Source organism: Myripristis murdjan, chromosome 22, assembly GCF_902150065.1.
Source record: "Myripristis murdjan chromosome 22, fMyrMur1.1, whole genome shotgun sequence".
In the NCBI taxonomy this organism is placed as follows: domain Eukaryota; kingdom Metazoa; phylum Chordata; class Actinopteri; order Holocentriformes; family Holocentridae; genus Myripristis; species Myripristis murdjan.
This window is the reverse complement of record NC_044001.1, coordinates 22,741,456-22,761,442: the sequence shown is the minus strand read 5'-3', so window position 1 is coordinate 22,761,442 and position 19,987 is coordinate 22,741,456. Positions and strand designations below refer to the sequence as shown.

Here is a 19,987-nt window from a genome sequence, read left to right as displayed (position 1 = left end):
TTACCACGGCTCGAAAGCCCCACAGTCTCCTCTACCTTCACCTCGGAGTATTCCCTCAGGCTCAAGGCTGTGTTGCTTTATGCTCTGTCCTAGAGATGTTTATTCGCCTTATTTTTTTTTTTTAAGATTACTTTTCAGACTCTGCTTTATTGGATTGGAAATACTTTGCAGTGGCAATGAGCCAAATGGGAGCCCCATTCTGTCGAGTCAGAATATGCCTCCTTGGACTACTTTACTTTAACAATTTCACTGTTTTTAAACTGTTTACAAGCCAGGGCTCAGTTTTGAATTTAGAATTGCGTGCATGATTTACTTGTGTACTTGGAAGGTTGCTTTGTTGTGTGTTGTCTCATTTACAAGCAAAGCTTTGAGTACACAGCTGATATTTTGGCGCTCAGGGGAAAAAGTGGTCTTGATTTTCAGCTATGAGATCACTGTCTTCTAGGACCAGCTAGCGTCAGATCTTTCAGAGGTGACAATTTGAACAGTAATAGCTAACAAATGTCTTTTTAAAATGCAGTTTTCCCATTGGCAGTGTACACCGGTTGCACACAACTAATAGATGCCTCCTGCAACCAAAAATACAAACAGCAGGGGTGACAGAATCTTTGTATTAAAGATTTTACTGAGAGATTTGTGGTGGTTGGATCACATTTTGCAGGTAAGCTGTGACTACTGGAGTCAGGGAACCTGAAATAACTGCTTTAAAATGTCAAACCAGCTCAGTCAGAGTTGTGTAGGCAATTTAAGAGGGCTGCCAACAGCAATCTGAAAATGCTACAATGCATGAATCATCCTGTAAAGTTTTGACTTTGAACCATGCAATGTGAACTCCTGTACTGCAAATTAAATCATTATGTTGCTGTGTTAGTCAAAATGTATTACCTCCTGGTATCACTGTTGGAGTTAATAGGGACACATGCACATATACAAAAACAAACTTGGGACATCATACGGTATCACTCTATCCCACAATGCTTGGGATCTTAGGGAATTCTATCCTGGTGTTCCTATTTCAAAGCCGACTGTGTGAAAATTGTGCTTCCCACCCAACATGTCTGGTTATGATAAAACATCACAACTCAGCCTATTGTGGTGGTCATGAATATGGAAATGTCCTGTGTAGTGCAGCGGTAAAAGACTCTCAAATCAAAATAGCAGGGTTGCAAGTTTTCTAATCTTTCTGTTTACAGAGTGATGCAGCTGTTTGGTTCATCAAGGCCAGGGTTTGTGAAAATACCACTAGAACAATAGAGAGATTTTCAAGTGGTAAAAGATAGATGCTGCCAGGGGTCGAAGTTTGTTGCCAGCTGGTATGCAAATTAGTGCTGATTGAACGTAATTGCCGTCAACTCAGATATGTCTCCGTTGATCTCTTCACAGATGGAATATGTTTGCCTGTTGTTTGGAGTGCAGTGGATGTGGCTGGATGGTCCCGACTTGTAGAGAGTGAAGTGAACGGTGTTCATTAGTGTGCATGCTCTGAATCACTTGTCTTATCACTGAAACTGGAGAAAAACAGAGGGCTGTTGTTTTGATTAGTGGGTGTGCTTGTGTGCACTGCATAGGACTGAAATAAAGGGGGTGGGGGTTTATTTAATGATGGTGAACATTTCCTTTGGTAGTAAGCCCACTCGCCACCTACTGCTGTGTTGACGTAAGCTCTATCATGAGCACTGGCATGGAGGTGTTTTTTGGACCGGAGCTGCCTTTTGCTCTGAATGTCTTCCAGGCCTCTCTTCCCTTTCGAGAAAGCAAATCTGCTCTGCTCATTGTCTAAGAAACCAACTCTGATTTGTTCTGCATCCAAACCAAATGGTGGCAAAATATATATTTATTTTCTTGTGAATCATTATAGGGCACACAAATTTGAAAGCGTTTACCGAAATGGTTCTCGTAGCTTAATGGACCACTTTTCCTTCAGTTTCCATTCAGCTGTTCCGCTAATGCGTTTCTGTCATCTATTTTGGTAACATTTGACATGTTCTGTAATCACCTCTGCAAAGCCCACCGCTGACGCTGGCCAGAGGTCACTGATTACAGGTCTCTGGGTCTTTCAGGGTCTGTTTGATGTGTGTAGTGTGTGTTGACAAGCTGTGCCTCATGCAGAAATGCACAGTAGGATATGACACAGTCCAGATTTTTTAGTATTGTCTTTCTGTCCAACTGGGTGGTAAAATCTGTCTAGAATAAACTGTGTCGAAGACTTACTGTGCATCTTACAAAAGGTTTTATGGATCTTAATGAAAAGCATGAACACTTTTATTGCCATTCATATTTGTAACAGGTGGGTCATCATAATTCTGGCCTTAAAAGGATTCATACTAAAAACATATAGTTAAAAAATGACAAAATCATATTGAACAGATAGCCTTAAGGTTAGAGAAACACTTGTGACCAGAAGGCTGCTGGTTCAGATCCTTGCTGAGATAACCTCTCCTGAATAATTAACACCCTCCTCCAACTCTCCATTTGAAGTTCCCTTGAGCAAGGCACTTCATCCAAGTCTGCTCGAGGCCAAAAGTAGAGGACTGTGGATGTACTGGGCAGCTCTGTAGTGTGGAAGTAGTTTGTTAGAAACTGCTGAAAAAGAGCATGCTGAACTCAGCAAATAAAACATCCCCAGATAAATCAACTTCAAATATAATAAGGTTAAATATAATATGAAATATAATAGTTATATTTTATATGAATATAAAAACAGAGCCGTAACTTCCAGCTGTGTCCTTGGTAGAGGTCTGCGCTCTGCTGACTGCATTACTGTTATTATTATTATTGTTAAAATTTCAGAGTTTCAGCTGAGAGTTTCAGCGTTCTATAGTCAAAATGCTGTACTACTACTATTATGCTACTTTTTTTTTTCCAGTGTAAAATATCTAGTGTAAAATATTGTCTATTGTCCACCTCAGTCTAAAGATATCAGTGGTGTTATGAACTTTAAAATGCATGTAGCAGTTAAAATGTATTGGTAATACTGCAAAAGTATCTGAATCTAGTATCATCAGAGCTGGTATTCTGCAACATATGTTGTGTATGGTAGCCTATACTGGAACAATTTTTGGCAGCACTGGAATCAGCATGGCACTTTGGCCAAATGTGGTAATTTTGAAGGCATTTTCTTTATTGTCTGGATCCCTGTTTTATTAGACAGTATAATGGAGAGCAACAAGAAAAATGAGAGAGAGATTCGACGCACGTCATGAGCTGAGCCTGACACAACGTTATGGTATGTGCAGTAGCCCACAGATCCAACCCCCAAGGGAAATTTTCATCTCACCAGAAGACTATGGTAGCGTTCAATCTGCATAAAATGAATACTGGATAGCTCAATAATGGAAAAACCTGATGAACAACGCTCTGAGGTAATAACTGCTGTGAAACAATGACACAGGACCCACGGAAACAGCGATGTTGTTTTGTAGGACTTGGCTTGTGGAGGTTATTTAAACCGTGTTGGGTTTAATTTGGAGTTTTGAAAAGACGGCATGGTTGGTTTCATTGAAAACCATAATTGGTGACTGTTAGTTCCTTCATTTTATTATTCCCGCTGAATTCCCCTTGGTATCCATTGGCAGAAATCTAGATTAAGTACTCTGTCTTCCTCAAAAATAAGTCCATTTATCATTTGAAACACTGACATTTTGACTTTGCTTGATTGAACATCCTAAATTATCTGCTGACCAAAATAATTTCAGTTTGGCCACAACTAGATGTCTTCTAATCTCATGAGAGGAACGGGCTTAAAGCACAGACTGGTTGTCATTAGGACATCAAACACACCCCACTTTTTACTAGCACAACAGGCAGATAGGGCCTAAGTTATTCTCCAGATGTAAGTTAAAATGATTGTCCCTGAGTGGATATTTTTTGAGATTGGCTTTATTCATGTAAGTCATGTACTACACTACAACGTAATGGAACTCAGGTCCGGTTTGACTGTTTTGTTTTGTTTGTTTTTTCACAAGCCATCTTGCTCGGGAAACTGCCTCAGCTTTACCTCTTTATCTGTTAACCTGTGACAGACAAGACTAGTTGAAGCTGAATTGTCACTGGAGCTTGAATCACTGAATTTCATGTTCCTAGTGTGTGTTTTTTCATGCACCAGGATGATATTCCAGGCTATCAAGCACAAGGAAGAGGTCACACTGTCTATCGTCTAACGGACTGATCACTTCAGGCACTACACAGCCATTCTGCAGTTTAGTCACTTCCCTGCAGGAGAACAGAGCCAGGCAAACACTTGTTGCGTGTGTTCCAGTCTCATGGACCCAGTCCTCTACTGGCTCCCTGGACTGGAGTTTTATAGGAGCTTTTCAATCTGGACTGTTTTTAACAAGTGTTGGTTTGGCTTGCCCACGATTAGCTAATTAACTATTCCAAGTACAAATACAATAGCTGAGGATAGCAAACCGTAATATGGTCACATGGTCATTCATAACCTAAATACATCCGTACACATCCATACAGAAACAAACTTACACACCAAACGATAAACAAGATAAAATTACATCTGACCTCATGTGTTTCAAGTTAGCCAGCTAAATACAGTTGCCTGTACCATTTTTGTTTGTTTGTTTGTTTGTTTGTTTGTTTTGTGCATACACATTTCAACGATGGATGCAATAATGGACAGACTCAGATAGGGACATTCAGAATTTTTGGCCTGCTTGTTCACGTCGTCTGCAAAAAACAGCACATAGAAAAGAAAAAGAAATCCTAGCTGGCTCTGTCACCATGGTTTCTTCTTCACGGTTTCTAACAATGGTGTTTACCTGGTATGCAGTAAATGTGTAGACCTGCAGTTTTGTGCTTAAGCATAGCTACCAGGCATCAATTTGACAATCAAATTTGATGGGGCTGAATGGACTTTTACATCACTGCTCTGTTATAGGCATTAATGACTGAGAATTTCACCAGTGAGCCCAGCTGAGAGCAGTTTGATTGTTAGGCACTTGATCGAACACAGAATAGCCGTTCGGAGTTGGAGGTGCAGCGTGTGGAGCAAAGGAAACGATTACAGTAAATTGTCCTAATGCGCAGAGACATTGTGTATGGAGAAATGAAAAGTGTCGTGGCATTGAAAGTCTGAGCCGAGCCGAAGCGGTCGTTATTTTCTTTCGGTCCTCCTCCTGTAGCAGCTCACTCACTCACGCACAGAGAAAACATACACACAGAGCTGCAGACACATCTACACTTGGACGCAAGTAGACCAACACACATACAAGCTCATCAGCGGGAGAAGATTTTCTGGAATCTTGGCAGCGTGTCTGCAGCCTCTCCGGCTCCTCTGCTCTCCACTGATTCATCCCAGACCATGACATCTTCCTGAGCCTGTAAGGTCAGACGCTGAGCACATGTCAGCGCTCTGCCATTATTGAAAACCCTACAGCATAGTCCTGTTGCCTTGAACTAAGCAAGGACAGCACTGAGGATGCTTCCACCCTCTTAGTGCTATCTTTCACGGCCTTTTTCAGGTCATCAGGGTACATTCAGATGAGCTTTGAACATTTGGGAGAACACTCTGCGTGGTCTAGATTGTACCAAACTCAACGGTTTGGTATTAGAATAACAATGTGGAATGGAGAGAGAGAGATCCATCCAGAATGTTTGGCAAAAGATAAGGCAAGTTGTCCTTAACTTCATCCCTACAGGTATCCTGGTTAGTATGCTGAAGAAGGAAAAGAAAAGGGCCCAGGATGCTGCTGCCCAGCTGGCTAACATCACCAGTGACCACAGACTGGCCTCCCAGCGTGCCTTGGCATCTTCCACCATGCCACTGATAGGGGAGGGAAGCATCGACACCATCTCTGCTGACCAAGGCGGACCAGCTACACAGTACAGGAAGAGAGGTATGTCAGCTGAAAGATTGATAAATTTCTATAGAAAAAAATAGGGGAAAGCATCCACAGTGATTAGTTACAGGCAGCAGGACTGTGCCGGGTTTTTAGTATTGGCAGAGCGCTGTCATGGGCTCAGCGTCTGCCGTTCAGGTTCTTGATCGAACGCAGCCTTACAGGATCAGGAAGATGTCATGGTCTGGGATGAATCAGCCTTTCCAAATCTATCGTATTTTAAATGTTCTGGGGTAGCTGTAGAGAAGAAGTGCACTGCATCCAATACAAAACGGGGTCTAATTTGGACTTTGTTATGGTGTGCATATGTTGTGTTGCCATTTGCAACTTCATAGCTCTGTTCCTCCAGACCTTTCCAGATAACCCTGTAGCTTAATTTAGCAATTTCTGCTCATAAATTCAGGCCCCCGTGATCAACATGAACTATTAAAGCAAATAAAAGTTTCATAGTTTTGTGGATGTGGGCTCCATTGAATGGGACACACAGTCTTTGTGAGGTGGGAGAGGGAATGAATAGGTTATAAATTAGGGGCAAAGGCTGAGCGCAGAGAGGTGATCTCTCTCGATTGGAATTTTGGCAGCTCTTTGCTTGTGGTCATGCTGATTTTCAATGTGCCTGTCCAGGTTGTCTGTCGAAACACTTTTAAATGCATTGCAAATCCTTGATTTCAGGATTTTACTGCATGATGAAGAGTCTGTCATCCCAGAACTCCCTAGGCTACTTTATTTCTAACAATATCATCAGTGGGATTGCTTTCATTTAGGAGTTTCCTTTTGGAAGGTCACTGAAGTGGCCTAATGTGGTGGTGCCAGCAAAGCAACATTAGACAGTTTGGTATATTAAACCTGTAATTTGTTGTTGATGACGAGCTGATGAGTTTAAAGCCTATAATACCTAGTGGGGCATGAGGCAGAGGCTGGAGGCCAAGAATATTATAATATAAACACTAGAGACACTATTCAGACCAGGACTAGGATAGCAAACAGGGATCCACTAAATTTGAGTAAACCAACTTCCATCCAGAGGCAGCATCTTCTTGTCAAATGAAACTGAAATGCTCAATAGCTAGATTTTGTCTTCCAAAGTTGTTTATTTGTTTTTGTTTCTTTTTAAATCATTAACACAATAGTATATCACAGGAAAATAAACTAGCTGGAAGTGATTTGATATTTTTTTTCTCACTGAAGGTCTGTAAGCATTGAATTGTTGCCAGTTGCCAATATGATCTAATTAAGCAGAAGCCTGTTTTACTTAGATCCAGTAACGTGCAGATTGCTCCCATGGCTGGTCTTGAATTTATAGTGTCAACACAGTGTTGCATTTGATCAGGCTACCCACCATCTCGCTGTAGTTTGGACATGACACCCCATCCAAAGATTTAGATCAAGATGTTATAAGAGGGGAAAGCATAATAAATAAATAAATTAATTAATTTAAAATAAATAAATAAATAAATAAAAAATAAATAAAAATAAATATATCTATATATATATATATATATATATATATATATATATATATTAGGTAGTACAGACTGTAACTTCACGTGTGTGGTGTATAACTTTGTTAGACAACAAGTTAGTTTCAAAACAATGGGAATTAGAAGTGGGACGTTGCCGGAGGTCGAGTCCATCAAGCTTTCAGAGATCCTAGCTAGCCAACAGTAAGCATTTATTTGGCTTTTCTCATTTAATTTTGGTTAAGTGGCGTCTTCACTGTGATGATAAACCTAAGCCCTCATAATGAGCATGGTCATAGGCATTGGGTAAAAGGGTATGAGCCAGCTACTTATCAAACTGAGCCATCGCTGTTGTTTTCACTAACCACAGCTCCCTCATCCTCGTCGACGTTTTTGTGTAATGGTGCCCAGTACAGTAGTATAGCCAGCAAAGGGGTAATTGCAAACAGGGTCTCAGAAAGAACAGCCTATTAAAAAACAAACACATGTTTGAACTGGGTCCAGCATGAATTAGTGAGCAAATCCATCATTCATATAGGGGACAGTGAGGAGCGCTGTGATGGATGGCTGTGGAGTGGTGGTTTATAAAAACACTGATAAATGATGTGCCATATGCATTAGTCTCTCTGCATGGTGCGTGATCTATTATGGAACAAGCTGGATCATGTGGGATGTCTCACCATAGAATGTTTTTCACCTCTCCCACAAGCCTGTGTTTATTTATTTCTATGATTTCATGGGACATTATGACCTCTGTGGAATCCATTTTCATGGAGGTCATGGCTGACCCATGACACTGAGGCATCAAATGCTCCGAGTCCACATATCACAACACTGAGAACAACATTCTTCCTAAAGCTCAGCTCGACTGAGTTCAGAGTGAACTGAACCTCATGTTGTGCTGCGGGCCTCAGGTGCAAATGCAGTGCAAATGTGGTGCATGCGTGCCACTTTTGTGAGTTTGCGAGGCTCCCAGGCCATCACTCACGAGGCCCCCACGCGCCAAGACAAGTCTGAGGTCTGCCCTCTACTGCACACATCGCTGTACTGATTGACAAAACAACTCCTCCGACCCATTCGACCACCTTGGTCATCTGTTCCAACCTTCTGATACAACCCACAGCAGCAACTCTAATCCGACCAGCAGGAGTGTTACACTAAGTTGGAACATTGCTTGGAATTAGTCCAGTTGTTTCATAATCAAATCAGAGGTCTTTCCTGTCGAACACAAGTTTACAGTGTTCAAACATCCCTGGCTTCAACAGGACACTTGAGCTTGCATGTGTAAAAACATGCAAACATGTTACTAATGGCAAAAATGTAGTCAAGCTCACATATGAACAAACTGTGCACAAGATTGTATCATTGAAATATTAAAATCAACTCCCTGTCCTTTTATTTTATGCAGTGCTGTCTTCATAAGTGTGTAATGTGTGTGTGTGTGTGTGTGTGTGTGTGTGTGTGTGTGTGTGTGTGTGTGTGTGTGTGTGTTTGTGTGTGTGTGTGTAGGGAAGCAGGTATTAATCAGACATTGTTTCAAAGGTGTAACGCTGATAACAAGAAGGAGATGATGTCAAAACAAAACCAAGATTTTTCAAAGAACAATGTTTTCCAACTTTGTAAATACTTTTGAAATGTCAAAAGCAGAAAAAAGACACAAACATGTTGCCTCTCAAACAATTCTATTTTATTGCTTTTGGAAGAATTTACCCAAGAGATTATCCATACAAGTTATGCAATATGGAGGCTGTGCCAGCCTTAATATTATAAACTAGTTCGGTTACTGTTATTGATAAATTAATATTTGCATTTCCAAAGATTTTATAATTTGATTCATTAAAATGAGTCATGAGTCTGAGTCTTGTTTGCATTTCTTCTTTAATTGTAATTTTAAAGGCATAAAAGAGTTTACATTTTTATTATTCCATTTTTCACTCAGGCTCTCCCAGATTGGTCCATACAAGCAACCCATTTAAACAGGATTGTTTGCACCTGTCGTCATGCAGGCAGTTATTCTCAGTTGATCACATGAAATGGGAAAATTTACCACATGTGCTATCTGTTCAGTGGCAGACGCAATTTAGCATGCCTTGTTTGGGATCTCGGTAAAGCCATCCCTCAAAGTCCATGAAAAAATATTGCAAAAGGTTGCTTTTGGCAAAGGCTTTCAAAAGGCAACTCCCTCTTCATATGGCATTTTCAGAGCTGTTCCCTCACATGCTGAGTGATAGATATTCACATGTAATGACCGACTCTTTGTGAATGGTAAACTGTTGACCTGATGAAAAATAGGTCCTCAGATGATTGTGATATTGGGATGATGGCCACAGACTGCAAATCCTGTTTATATAGCCTCCAGGCATTTATATGTGCAAACATATGCACTGGCCGCCAAGGAACCCTTATGGCCCTCTCCTATCACACTTTGATTTATCGCATCCTATGTGATTCATGTTGCACAACAGGATGAGAAAACAAACAGTGGGCTGCTTCGCACAGCTACATGTTTTTCCAGTCGACATTGTTTTGAAAATCTCTGCTTTGTCACTTAGGAAGATGGGTTGTATAGTTTCAGGTTGAGATGCAGATGAATTCTATTATGGTAACTCAAGAAAATGCATCAATATACTCTCACACGTCCTCACACTTTGACACATGGGGCTCTATGTTTGTGACTGTGCATGCCAGGGCTGTGCGTCAGTGAAGTGGTATAATTGTTGAGTGCATACAGGGTTTTTTTGTCGCCTGCGTCCTTTTTTTCGGTGCATTGCTGTGAACTTGTCTGTGCCCAGTTGGGAGCAGGGGCACAGTATGAATAAGAATAAAATTAAGAATAAGAATAATGCGAATAAATTTATTTGCATAGCACTTTTCACAGACATAGGTCACAAAGTGCTTTACAATGGCATCATACAATTACAAAGAGAATAATACAAATACAAAAAGACTAATACATTTGAAAAGCAATGCTTAAGTATGCATAAAAACACAGAAAGTATAAAAATGCAAATTTAGTGCAAGAAGGGTTACATGGACGCCTGTCTAAAAAGGTGTGTATGTGTCAGTAACAAACTGTAGTGGGTGTGTCGGTAACGATCATCATACACTGTGTCGTTCACCTGCTCAGATGTCTTAATTGCTCAAAGTGCAGGTGATTTAAAAGCTTCTTAAAACTATCTGCTGAGTGTCTAAGACAGGGGTCACCAATCATGTGCCATGGAGGGCCGAGAGGCTGCAGGTTTTCATTCCAACCAAGACCTCCACCAGGTGACTTCACTGATTACCTCACCTTGTATCAGAAAGGAGGAGCTAATCAGTGAAATCACCTGGTGGAGGTCTTGGTTGGAATGAAAATCTGCAGCCTCTCGGCCCTCCATGGCACATGATTGGTGACCCTTGGTCTAAGACAGGGGTGGGCAATCATGTGCCATGGAGGGCCGAGAGGCTGCAGGTTTTCTTTCCAACCAAAAACTCCACCAGGTGATTTCACTGATTACCTCACCTTCAAGCAGAGGGCAGGGACTAATCAGTGAAATCAGCTGGTTTGGTTTTTGGTTGGAAAGAAAACCTGCAGCCTCTCGGCCCTCCATGGCACATGATTGGTGACCCTTGGTCTAAGAGGATGTGAGAGAGTTGCCCACATGCTAAAATGGAAAACACACAACAGCATTGTATTATATGTTAGTTAGATCATCTATATACAGGGTGTTAAAACATGACAATGCTTTACAGAGAATAATTCTTGTCTTTAGAATGATTTTGCTTATTTTGTTATGGCATCTTCCAAATAAATAAATATCGGCTGCATCATAATTGGAATGAAGATTGAGATGGGATAGGTGGAAACAGATGTCATCACGCTTGCACACAACTTTGACTGAACTGGTAGTTCTTACCAACAGTGCTGGTGGTGTATATCATTGTCCACTTTCTTATGAAAAAAATCTGTTGGCCCTAGCAAAATATTCCCAGATACTGCACAAGCCAAGTCTGTTTTATCAACCCCAAGTCCCTTGCTGCCAGTTACATGTCCGCTCTGGAATGTTCATCCACTTTTCTCACACTTCATGAGAAATTTCTGTCTTTCTGTTCTGTTAGAACCAAAGTTGTGAGCAGAACACACTGTATTGGCTGATAACCAGCAGGACAGGCCTGATGCACTGCAGAGGTGCTGTGCGCTTATGGAAGCAAAAGCTTTTAAGATCACATTGAGCAGCTGGTGAGAGACGACAGAAGAAACTTCTTCAGCGTTTAGTGTTTAGTGTTGCTGACATGCACATGGCAGTTGTGAAATAGCAGAGTTTTGAAAAGCATACCTGATGTCAGGACTTTTTCCAAGCGCTAGTTGAGACTACAATGGCAAAGTTTTTGCAAGAGACTACTTCATCAATTGACCAACTGAATCTGTCTTAACATTTATATGTAGGCCCTCTGTTAGTCATAGCTTCCTACAATACACTCCATTATATAGTTCAACATATGAGGTGCCCATTTTCCATGATCTATGAGGACTCACAACCAGACCATATTCACATTAGGTCATTGTTCTTCACTCTGTCCTAATTCAAAACAAATGCACTACATTTACCCTTTCTTTGTGCTCAGTGGGTCACTGAATGTTTATGCATGTTTTAATTTAGGATTAATCTGTGGGCTCTGCTCTCTGAGCCAGCAGCCTCTATGGTTACGGTGGGGATAACTGCTGACCCCTGGAGATTTACTGTAAATGTAACGATGCTGACCTTTGCATTGAAACCTGTCATGCTGATTGTCCGTCCCAGTATAGAGTGAATGGTATTTAACTGATTTACTCTTTCCGCTTATTAGCTTAGCCAGCATAGAATACATCATAAAAGTTCCATAGGTCTGTTGAGTATGTGTTGACCACAATGTATGCTGGATGTAGTCTGGTGCACAATATGACAAGAGTTTGATTTCCTCAGGGAATCTGGTTTGTGTGCACTGCAAATCGCAGACGACACCGTTCCACCGATTCCAGCATGCCTCCGCTGGGTATTTTCCTGAGGTTAATTTACTGTCTTTTTTCCAAAGGAATAACTGTATCTTTGTTCTTATGCTAATATTGGTTTTATAGTGCATGAAGATTTAGACGAGGCTAATGGACAGGCAAGGTGTTCCATTCCTGTTGTAAATTCAGGCTAGTGGTGACTTGTGGTCTGCTTGCCGGGGCTGTCAAGAGATTTGAGAATTACAGAGAGAGGTAGATCTTCATTGTAAATCCTGCTTGCATGTAATGAGAAGTTAATGATTCTACCAGGCGCACCACAAGTCTGTGATCAGAACTGAAAGCCAAAGCAACAGGGACACCTTATTGACTCGGATACCACTGTCCACTGCTGAAAGACACGCACAGTGGATTACTGGACCAGTCTTAGCCTTAGAAATATCTGTCTTGATCTGTCGTGCAAACCAGACATAAAAAGTTTAAGACATTTTTTTTTTTTGTTCATGGGTGGGAATGTTTATTTGCTCATTGTGTGGGAATGATTGGCTAGACAGAATACATCCAATAGAAATGCAGTAACTTATAATAAATTGATGGAACAGTACGGTCATACTTCACTTCTCTGGTATTTTATTTCTAAAAATTTGTTGAAACAGCAACAATAGTCACAACACATTCCTTCTCTGTAAAACCTCTGTGGTTTGTCAGCACTTGAAGCACGGAAAAGAAGAATTAGGAAAGTTGGCCTAAGCCACATGTGATCTCATTACCCCACAAATTATGTTAGTACAGCATATATGATGTCATATCACTTTTAGGGAGATATTCCTGGAATGTTCCGTTTTACAAGAGTCGAATGGGGTGCATTTCCCCTCAAGTAGCCCTCAGACAGATTTGTTGAGGTTGGCTCTTGCAACATACTGTATGCCTTTGAGATGCCTGCTGGTTTCAATCAGGACTTTCCAAAAATAAAGAAACAAAATTCCTAAATGTGCTACAATTAATTTCACATGCTTTGCTCTTCTTATGTATGTCTTCAGTTAGAATAAGCTTTGTCACACAAGCCCACAAATATCAACAAAGGTGGACTGTGTTGCAGATCATTTATTGGAAGTCATTGTGAAAGTATGGGTTTTCCTTGGCAGGGGAAATCTTGCAAAATAATACCGATGTGTATACTCTTAAATAAGATTAAGTAAAAAGGGGCCCAAACAGGAAGAAATTCTTGGGTTGGATCCACAAACAGTTGTCTCATCTTGTTTGTTTCTCTGTTTCATCGGTGTATTTGCTCATTTTACTATCATCTTACTTACTTTTTGGGTTGAATCTTGAACACTGATAGATCAGCAGATGCATCTGCAGTAGCTTATTTTAACCACAGGGACCTGATAAAATGTGCAGATCAATCTATCCAATCAAAACCAGTTGAAGTGTGGTGTGAGTGCCTGAAAAAATATTGCCCTTGGTTGCTTTTGCCAAGGGTACAGCCCCCCCACCCTTCAAATGGAATTTTCAGAGCTGTTCCCACTCATGTTGAGTGATAGATGTTTACATTTTATTTATGTTGTTCAGTTCAGCTTTAAAGATTGATGAGCAAACTTGAAACCCGGTGAAATTGACAACAAAGATTGATCATGTTGGAATTCTGCTTGCTGCAGTTCTGAATAATTGCCTGCCAGCATGATCCAAGATCTAGGTATAATTTTTTTTCCTTTGGAAATAAATTCTTGAACATTATTACGCAGTGCAAGCACATCCCTTTTTTTCAGTAAATTCAAGCAGCACAGAGTACTGTTTTCTGTCACTGTGTCACTGTCGGTGAACTTAGATCCCTCTGTCTTCTTATTGTCCTCCAAGTCCTCTCAAGCCATTTCCACCCATGACAGAAAATGAGTTGGACCAATCACTGGCAATCACTGTTAACTGTTTTTCCAGTCAAATCAATTTTCACAGACAATAACCCTGCACATTGGAATAGTGTTCCCTTAGTGTTTACTTTTAGCAGCGTTTCTGCCTCCGTTGATCTCCCAGCCCAGTCAGGTCTTTTTGCTACAGGCAAAGAGAACAACATAAACAACTTGCCTGAGCTATGACGCATGTTATCATATAAACTTTAATGTGTGTGAGTTTTGTTTTATTCTGTTGTAACTGTAGTGGCAATTGAATTTGAAGCAGATGTGGGGAGCTTTAATAAAAATGCTCATTAAGCAATATTTCAAGACTATAAACAATTAAACAGTCAACATTTAGTCTATCCAAAAATTGTCCTGGTTTCTGACCAGTGGCAAGCTGCCAAAAGTGGGCGTTCACCCGTTTAGATAATGCTGACCTGTTGATGATGGCTGTTTATATATCTGTTTATACCCTTTCTAAACCATGAATGGGACGGTAATGATCCTTATATTTTGCAATTAGTAATAAGTGGGAGGTCAGCAATATCAGTGGGGCTCTTTAGCTCGCATCTGGCTGCCAGATTTGGGTTTAGTACCTGTGGATGTGGGAAAATGGCACAGCTCAATTTGCACAGACTCATAGAGACTTCACAAATCTGCACAGCATGACCTGCCACATTTTCCCAGAGTTCGCACATTTGCTGTATATCATTGGCATGACAAGCACTTAGTCTTGTTTCAATGATAATTTGTATGGTAGATTTGATTTACAACTTTAGCATTAGCCAGCTAGCTAATGTCTTCAGCATGGATTGGTGGTATGTAGCCTCTGGCTAGTAGAGCACAGCACATGTCTCACTGCAGGATCTGGTTCCTCTCAGGTCTACAGTTGTCTGTGGGAAAGCAAGAGGCCTTTGAGATCTTCAGGAGGGACCATGAGGACCAGCTGACCATTGAAGACAACAAGGCTCTTCTCAAACAGAGGTTAGTGGCCAAGAGGGCATGAACAGTTAAGTATAGGGGTAAAAGAGATGATAAATTCACAGCTTGATGTTTCCCATAAGAAGACCAACCTCACACTGTAACACAAGCAGGAATCTTACATGTAGTGCACTTTCAGCTTTCACTGTACACCATCATACTATGAGAGTTTCCTTCTCCTCAGTTTCAAAATCGACTGCAAATTTAGGAAAAATGTATGTCTATTTCTATCCATCCATATTCTCAATCTATCTGTACAGATAGATCCCCAGATTTCCTGTCAGACATCAGAAGAAAACACAGTTCATCAAACTGCACTTTTATTGCAGTCTGAATGAATTCAGTCTCAAAATGAAAATATGAAATAGCACAACTTGCGAGCTGCCCAGACCTTTTTCAGAGCTGCTGCTTGGGTGGGAGCTGTCATTACAGGTGTGAAAGTGCTGTAGCCTGGCCACTGACTTGTGTACTTTGGCCAGTGAGATGCAACGGTTTCTTAAAGAATAATAGCACTCGAAAGATTTGCTAGGTTCATAACGGTGGGTGGATTTCGTCTGAGCGTCAAGAAACGTTGTAAAAACGTCTCAGGACCTGTATCTCGCAAGTGTTTGTTTTGGTGTTGAGTAACATTGCCAACAAATATAGCTTTAAAATAATTGACAGATCATAATAGGTAATACATCATATTATGCAATGTGTTATTTGAAATTCTTTAATCTGTATAAAATAAACAACAAAACCCAACCTTTTTGGATGGAGCATCTGTTCTGACATTTTACTTGCTTTATTTTTTCCCCCCTCTCTTTAACACATTTATTGCCCCTTGACATATTTTACTTTTTTGGACAGGTTTGCTGAGGCCAGAACACTTGGGGAGCAAGTGAACGAAGCGAGAAACAGAGTTAGTAAGTCACCATTTCAGTACATAAACACTTAAAAAAAAAAATGCATTCCCAGCATATGGTTTGATTGTCTACGCATTCTTATTCCATTATTACTTCCATTTGGGAATATTCTTGTTGCATTAAATGTTAAAAAGTGGGTGTGTTTTTTTACACCCCTGTTTTGTATGATGCTATGAAATAGCATGTGAACTATGCATGTGCACCATGACCGTAGCTTGCTGTTCAGGGTACCTGGTGTGCGCTGCATTCCGGAAATTACTCTACTCTTGGGAACCGTGAAGAAAATTCTACATTTCATTGTCATCATTACCGTCACCATCATTATCCTAATGGCAAACAACATTCTGTGGCACGAGCCCTGAGGAACACCATTTATTTACCCTTTTATTAACGTTCCCCAAGTCTCCAGAGACACCGGCCTACCTGCCTGGAAAAAGTTAACAAACAGATCACTGTCGGGTTCCCGCTACCCTGGAGTGTGGAAGTGTCGTTCAGCACATTCCTGAACTTTTCCAGGACCAGGAGGGGTTCTGATTTCCACCCACCTACTCTTCCGACCTGCGCTTTTACGGGCCCTGGCTTTGGCTGTTTTACGAGGGCTCCGTAAGCACACCCCTGTGTTCTTCTGGGTAATGTCCCTGACAGGTAGCCACACTGTGCCAAAATGTGAGGCCTGGCAGAGTCCCTAGCTTCAGTAAGTGCTGAGCGATTGCAAAGTCTGGCTCCAAGGAATCCACCCCAGCTTTTGGACGCAGCCTCTCTGGTGTTGTATGTGTATACTACTGTGTGTCAGCACTTTGACACTGTGGTTTGTCCACTGGTGTGTTCATCACTGTGTCAATTATTTCAGTAAAGCTTTAAAAGCTCCTAGAAAATGACTGATCAGCTCTTGAGAACAGTCCATCTTAACACTCAAATTCACTTTGCTTAACAATCTTAATCTATCTTAATAAACTTGACTCAATGTTGCTTTCATAGCGCTACTAAGAAACAAGTCCTGTCACCGATACGGCAATAAGTATAAATGATTTCACTGCAGTTTGGTTGAGTTTTCCAGCCATCTCATCACAGCTCAAAATATGAGCATTTATTATTAGAGGTTGATCTGGTTTGCATTTACTATTGCAAGCTACATTTATGAGTTTCCCTGGACTGTGTGTGTTTGTGGCTCATTCCAGATGCCAATGAAATGGATAAGTTTGCCTCTCACCAGTGCCTGGCATCATTGCCGCCTCAGATCACGCAGGGTGGTTTGGTAGCATTCAGCTGTTACCCTCTGATACATGCCAGCATACACTTAGCACCCAAAGAATTTGAGCATATCAGCATTCGTCTGTGGTGTCTTTGAGGTGCTGACACAGCCGTACATCAGAGGTGTCGGTGCGTCATGCAGAAATCATCTATGACTTTTACGCAGCAATTAGAGGAATAATCTCTTCAAATGGACTCCACAGACGTCACTGTGCCATTCGATCAACTGTTGAGCACCAAATTCAGATTGTTCTTTGTGTTATTTATGTGGTAAAACTTAGGAATTTTGAAGTGTTTTAGCTTCTAGTTTCAAAAAAAAATTATTCAACTGTTAAATAGGTAAATGAGACCAGAAAAAGAAACATTTTGATATTGTCACATGTTATTATAATGTTAGGGGCATGGAGTCGCATTCTTCTTCGATGAGAGACGGTGTTTATAGTGGAAGGTAAAAGCCTCTTCTGACTGGAAGGCTGTATCATAATATATTTAGCTTAGTGTGTTTCCTTGCCATTTTGGAACCCGTACTTGGAAATTTTACACTACCTGTGTCTCATGGTTAATGTAGAACATGGAAAGAGTAGCATAATATAGACAAAAGCTGTGTGTAGCTTTGTGTGATGGATGTACCCAGCATGAGGTTCAGTAGCAGGGGAGAAAGGGAGAGGCAGTAGCCTGTGGAGACATTGGTGCCTAAACATTTCCCTGGTTACCAGTATTGTTCTTGGCCACCACGTATGACTGTGGAATCCTATCCCGCTGGAGAAGCATACGTTCTGAGCACTTAGATCCAAAAAGTGCAGGGATATATATTTATTCAGAGGGATCAGTGATGCACATCTTCTACGGGATAAGAGGTGTAGGGCAGTTGAAAATAAGTGGGATCCCTCAATCTATTTGCCAGATGTGTGGGGATTTATGCAGCAGCGTCCTAGATGCAGCATCTGGTAATCTCTTTGGTATCCCACGATCGTCCTCACCTCTGCAGCCATAGTGGCCCAAGGATTTCAGGACATATCACAAGAAAAGTCAATCTGCTACACTAGGAAGCAAAAAATGTATGTCATTACCAAGCTGATTGATCCAAAGTACTGGAGATGGAACATTGTATTAGTGTGGCCAGATCTGAAACTGTATATGGTTCAGCTGTAAACACCACTATAACTTAGAAATCCCTAAGGGTTCCTCCATTGCCTGCAGTCCTTTTAGGTGATAGTCAATACTCTAAAAAGCCTAGGTGCACATGCAAAGTCACTCTAGGTTTAGCACAACTGTAACTGTAATTTTTTGAGTAGTGTTGTCATCTGCTCATTGGGATGGTTTATGTAATGCCCCTGCCTTAGGTTGTGGCCTCAGACGACGCTATCTTCAGACACAGCAAGAGCTGTCCAATAAAAAATGCAGTTTAAGCTGAGGGGTCCCTACATATAGCCTTTACAACCACTTATATGTGCAAATATACTTAATCATGCATTTAATGATATACTGTACTTTAGATGTGATACTTATTCTTATCACATGTAGCAACTGCTGCACTGACAGTTGATCAAATTACATTTGTGTGTCTTGATATGTTTTATTCAGGATTCTCATGTACCTACTTTTTGCATTGACTTCACAATGCCTTTAGTCTTCATATAGACTTAAATCCATCTACCACGTAGTTATTGAAAAGTTGAACGGTACATATTGGATAGTCACTCAGTGGCATTTGTGTGGTGCATCTCAATCAAACTTCACGCCACAGAAATGACCAAATATTTGTTGAAGGTTGTATCTCAAAAAAAAAAAAAAAGTCCTTTACGACGACGGCATGTCTACTGACACTGTGGGGGGAAACCCTACATGGTTTGGAAGCGCTTTTGGTGTTGAGCCCACAACCATATCCTGGAAGAGGGACAGGAGGGATGAAGGGTAGTGAAGTATTGCAGTAAGCACACCACACACCACCATTACTTGACACGTATGCAAATTGATCTTTTATGGAATGTTTCTATCCTGTCAAGGCAGGAAATACTAGTAAAGTTGCAGAATCAGGTCAGTTTGGGCTAAGGATTTTAAACAGTCTGCTCTGGCCTTACTCATTAATTGTCAGTAAGATATGTACACGTTATTTATGAAATGTATAGTCAACAGGCCTGAGAAATTGTCTTTTAGAGGCAGTATGGTAGGGGTTGGACTCTCCAGATGACTCGCGATAGTATTTTACCCATAATAATGGTGGAATCATGATATAGGCAGTTTTGTGATATATGATATATTGTAAGGTAATCAGCTTTGTCACAATATCAGCTACATCACAATATCTGTAACTGAAGTTGAACACTCAAATACTGATTGTTGCCACAAGTGTATCAATAATGTATGACAATATGAAGTATCGCAACATATTATCGATCTATTGTTCCACTCCTATTGTGCAATTGTGCTTACACTGCCTCCCTGGGTTTGTTGCTGTATGCAGCCAAGTCAATGTAGAGGTTTCCAATTATTGCAACATGACTTTGATAAAGCGTACAGACAACAGATAGACAGAGTCTGCAGTCTGTTTCATAGGTAGCTGCTTGGCTCTGGGCCATCCAAAGTGGTTCAGTGCATGCCCTGGTGTAAGCCACACCAGTAGACATTTTGCCCAATGTTTTTTTCTCTATCTGGCTGTTGCCTGCTCCCTGCACTTTCT

The 19,987-nt window shown here is 40.9% G+C and overlaps 1 protein-coding gene across 1 annotated transcript in view; it reads left to right on the top strand.

The window, feature by feature from the left end:
- Positions 1-19,987, top strand: part of kif6 (kinesin family member 6) — a 60,672-nt gene that overhangs the window by 29,966 nt on the left and 10,719 nt on the right. The window contains exons 13-15 of the mRNA XM_030044697.1: positions 5,652-5,849; positions 15,052-15,154; positions 16,001-16,056. Coding sequence (XP_029900557.1) covers positions 5,652-5,849; positions 15,052-15,154; positions 16,001-16,056 — 357 coding nt within the window. The remainder of the gene's footprint in view (positions 1-5,651; positions 5,850-15,051; positions 15,155-16,000; positions 16,057-19,987) is intronic.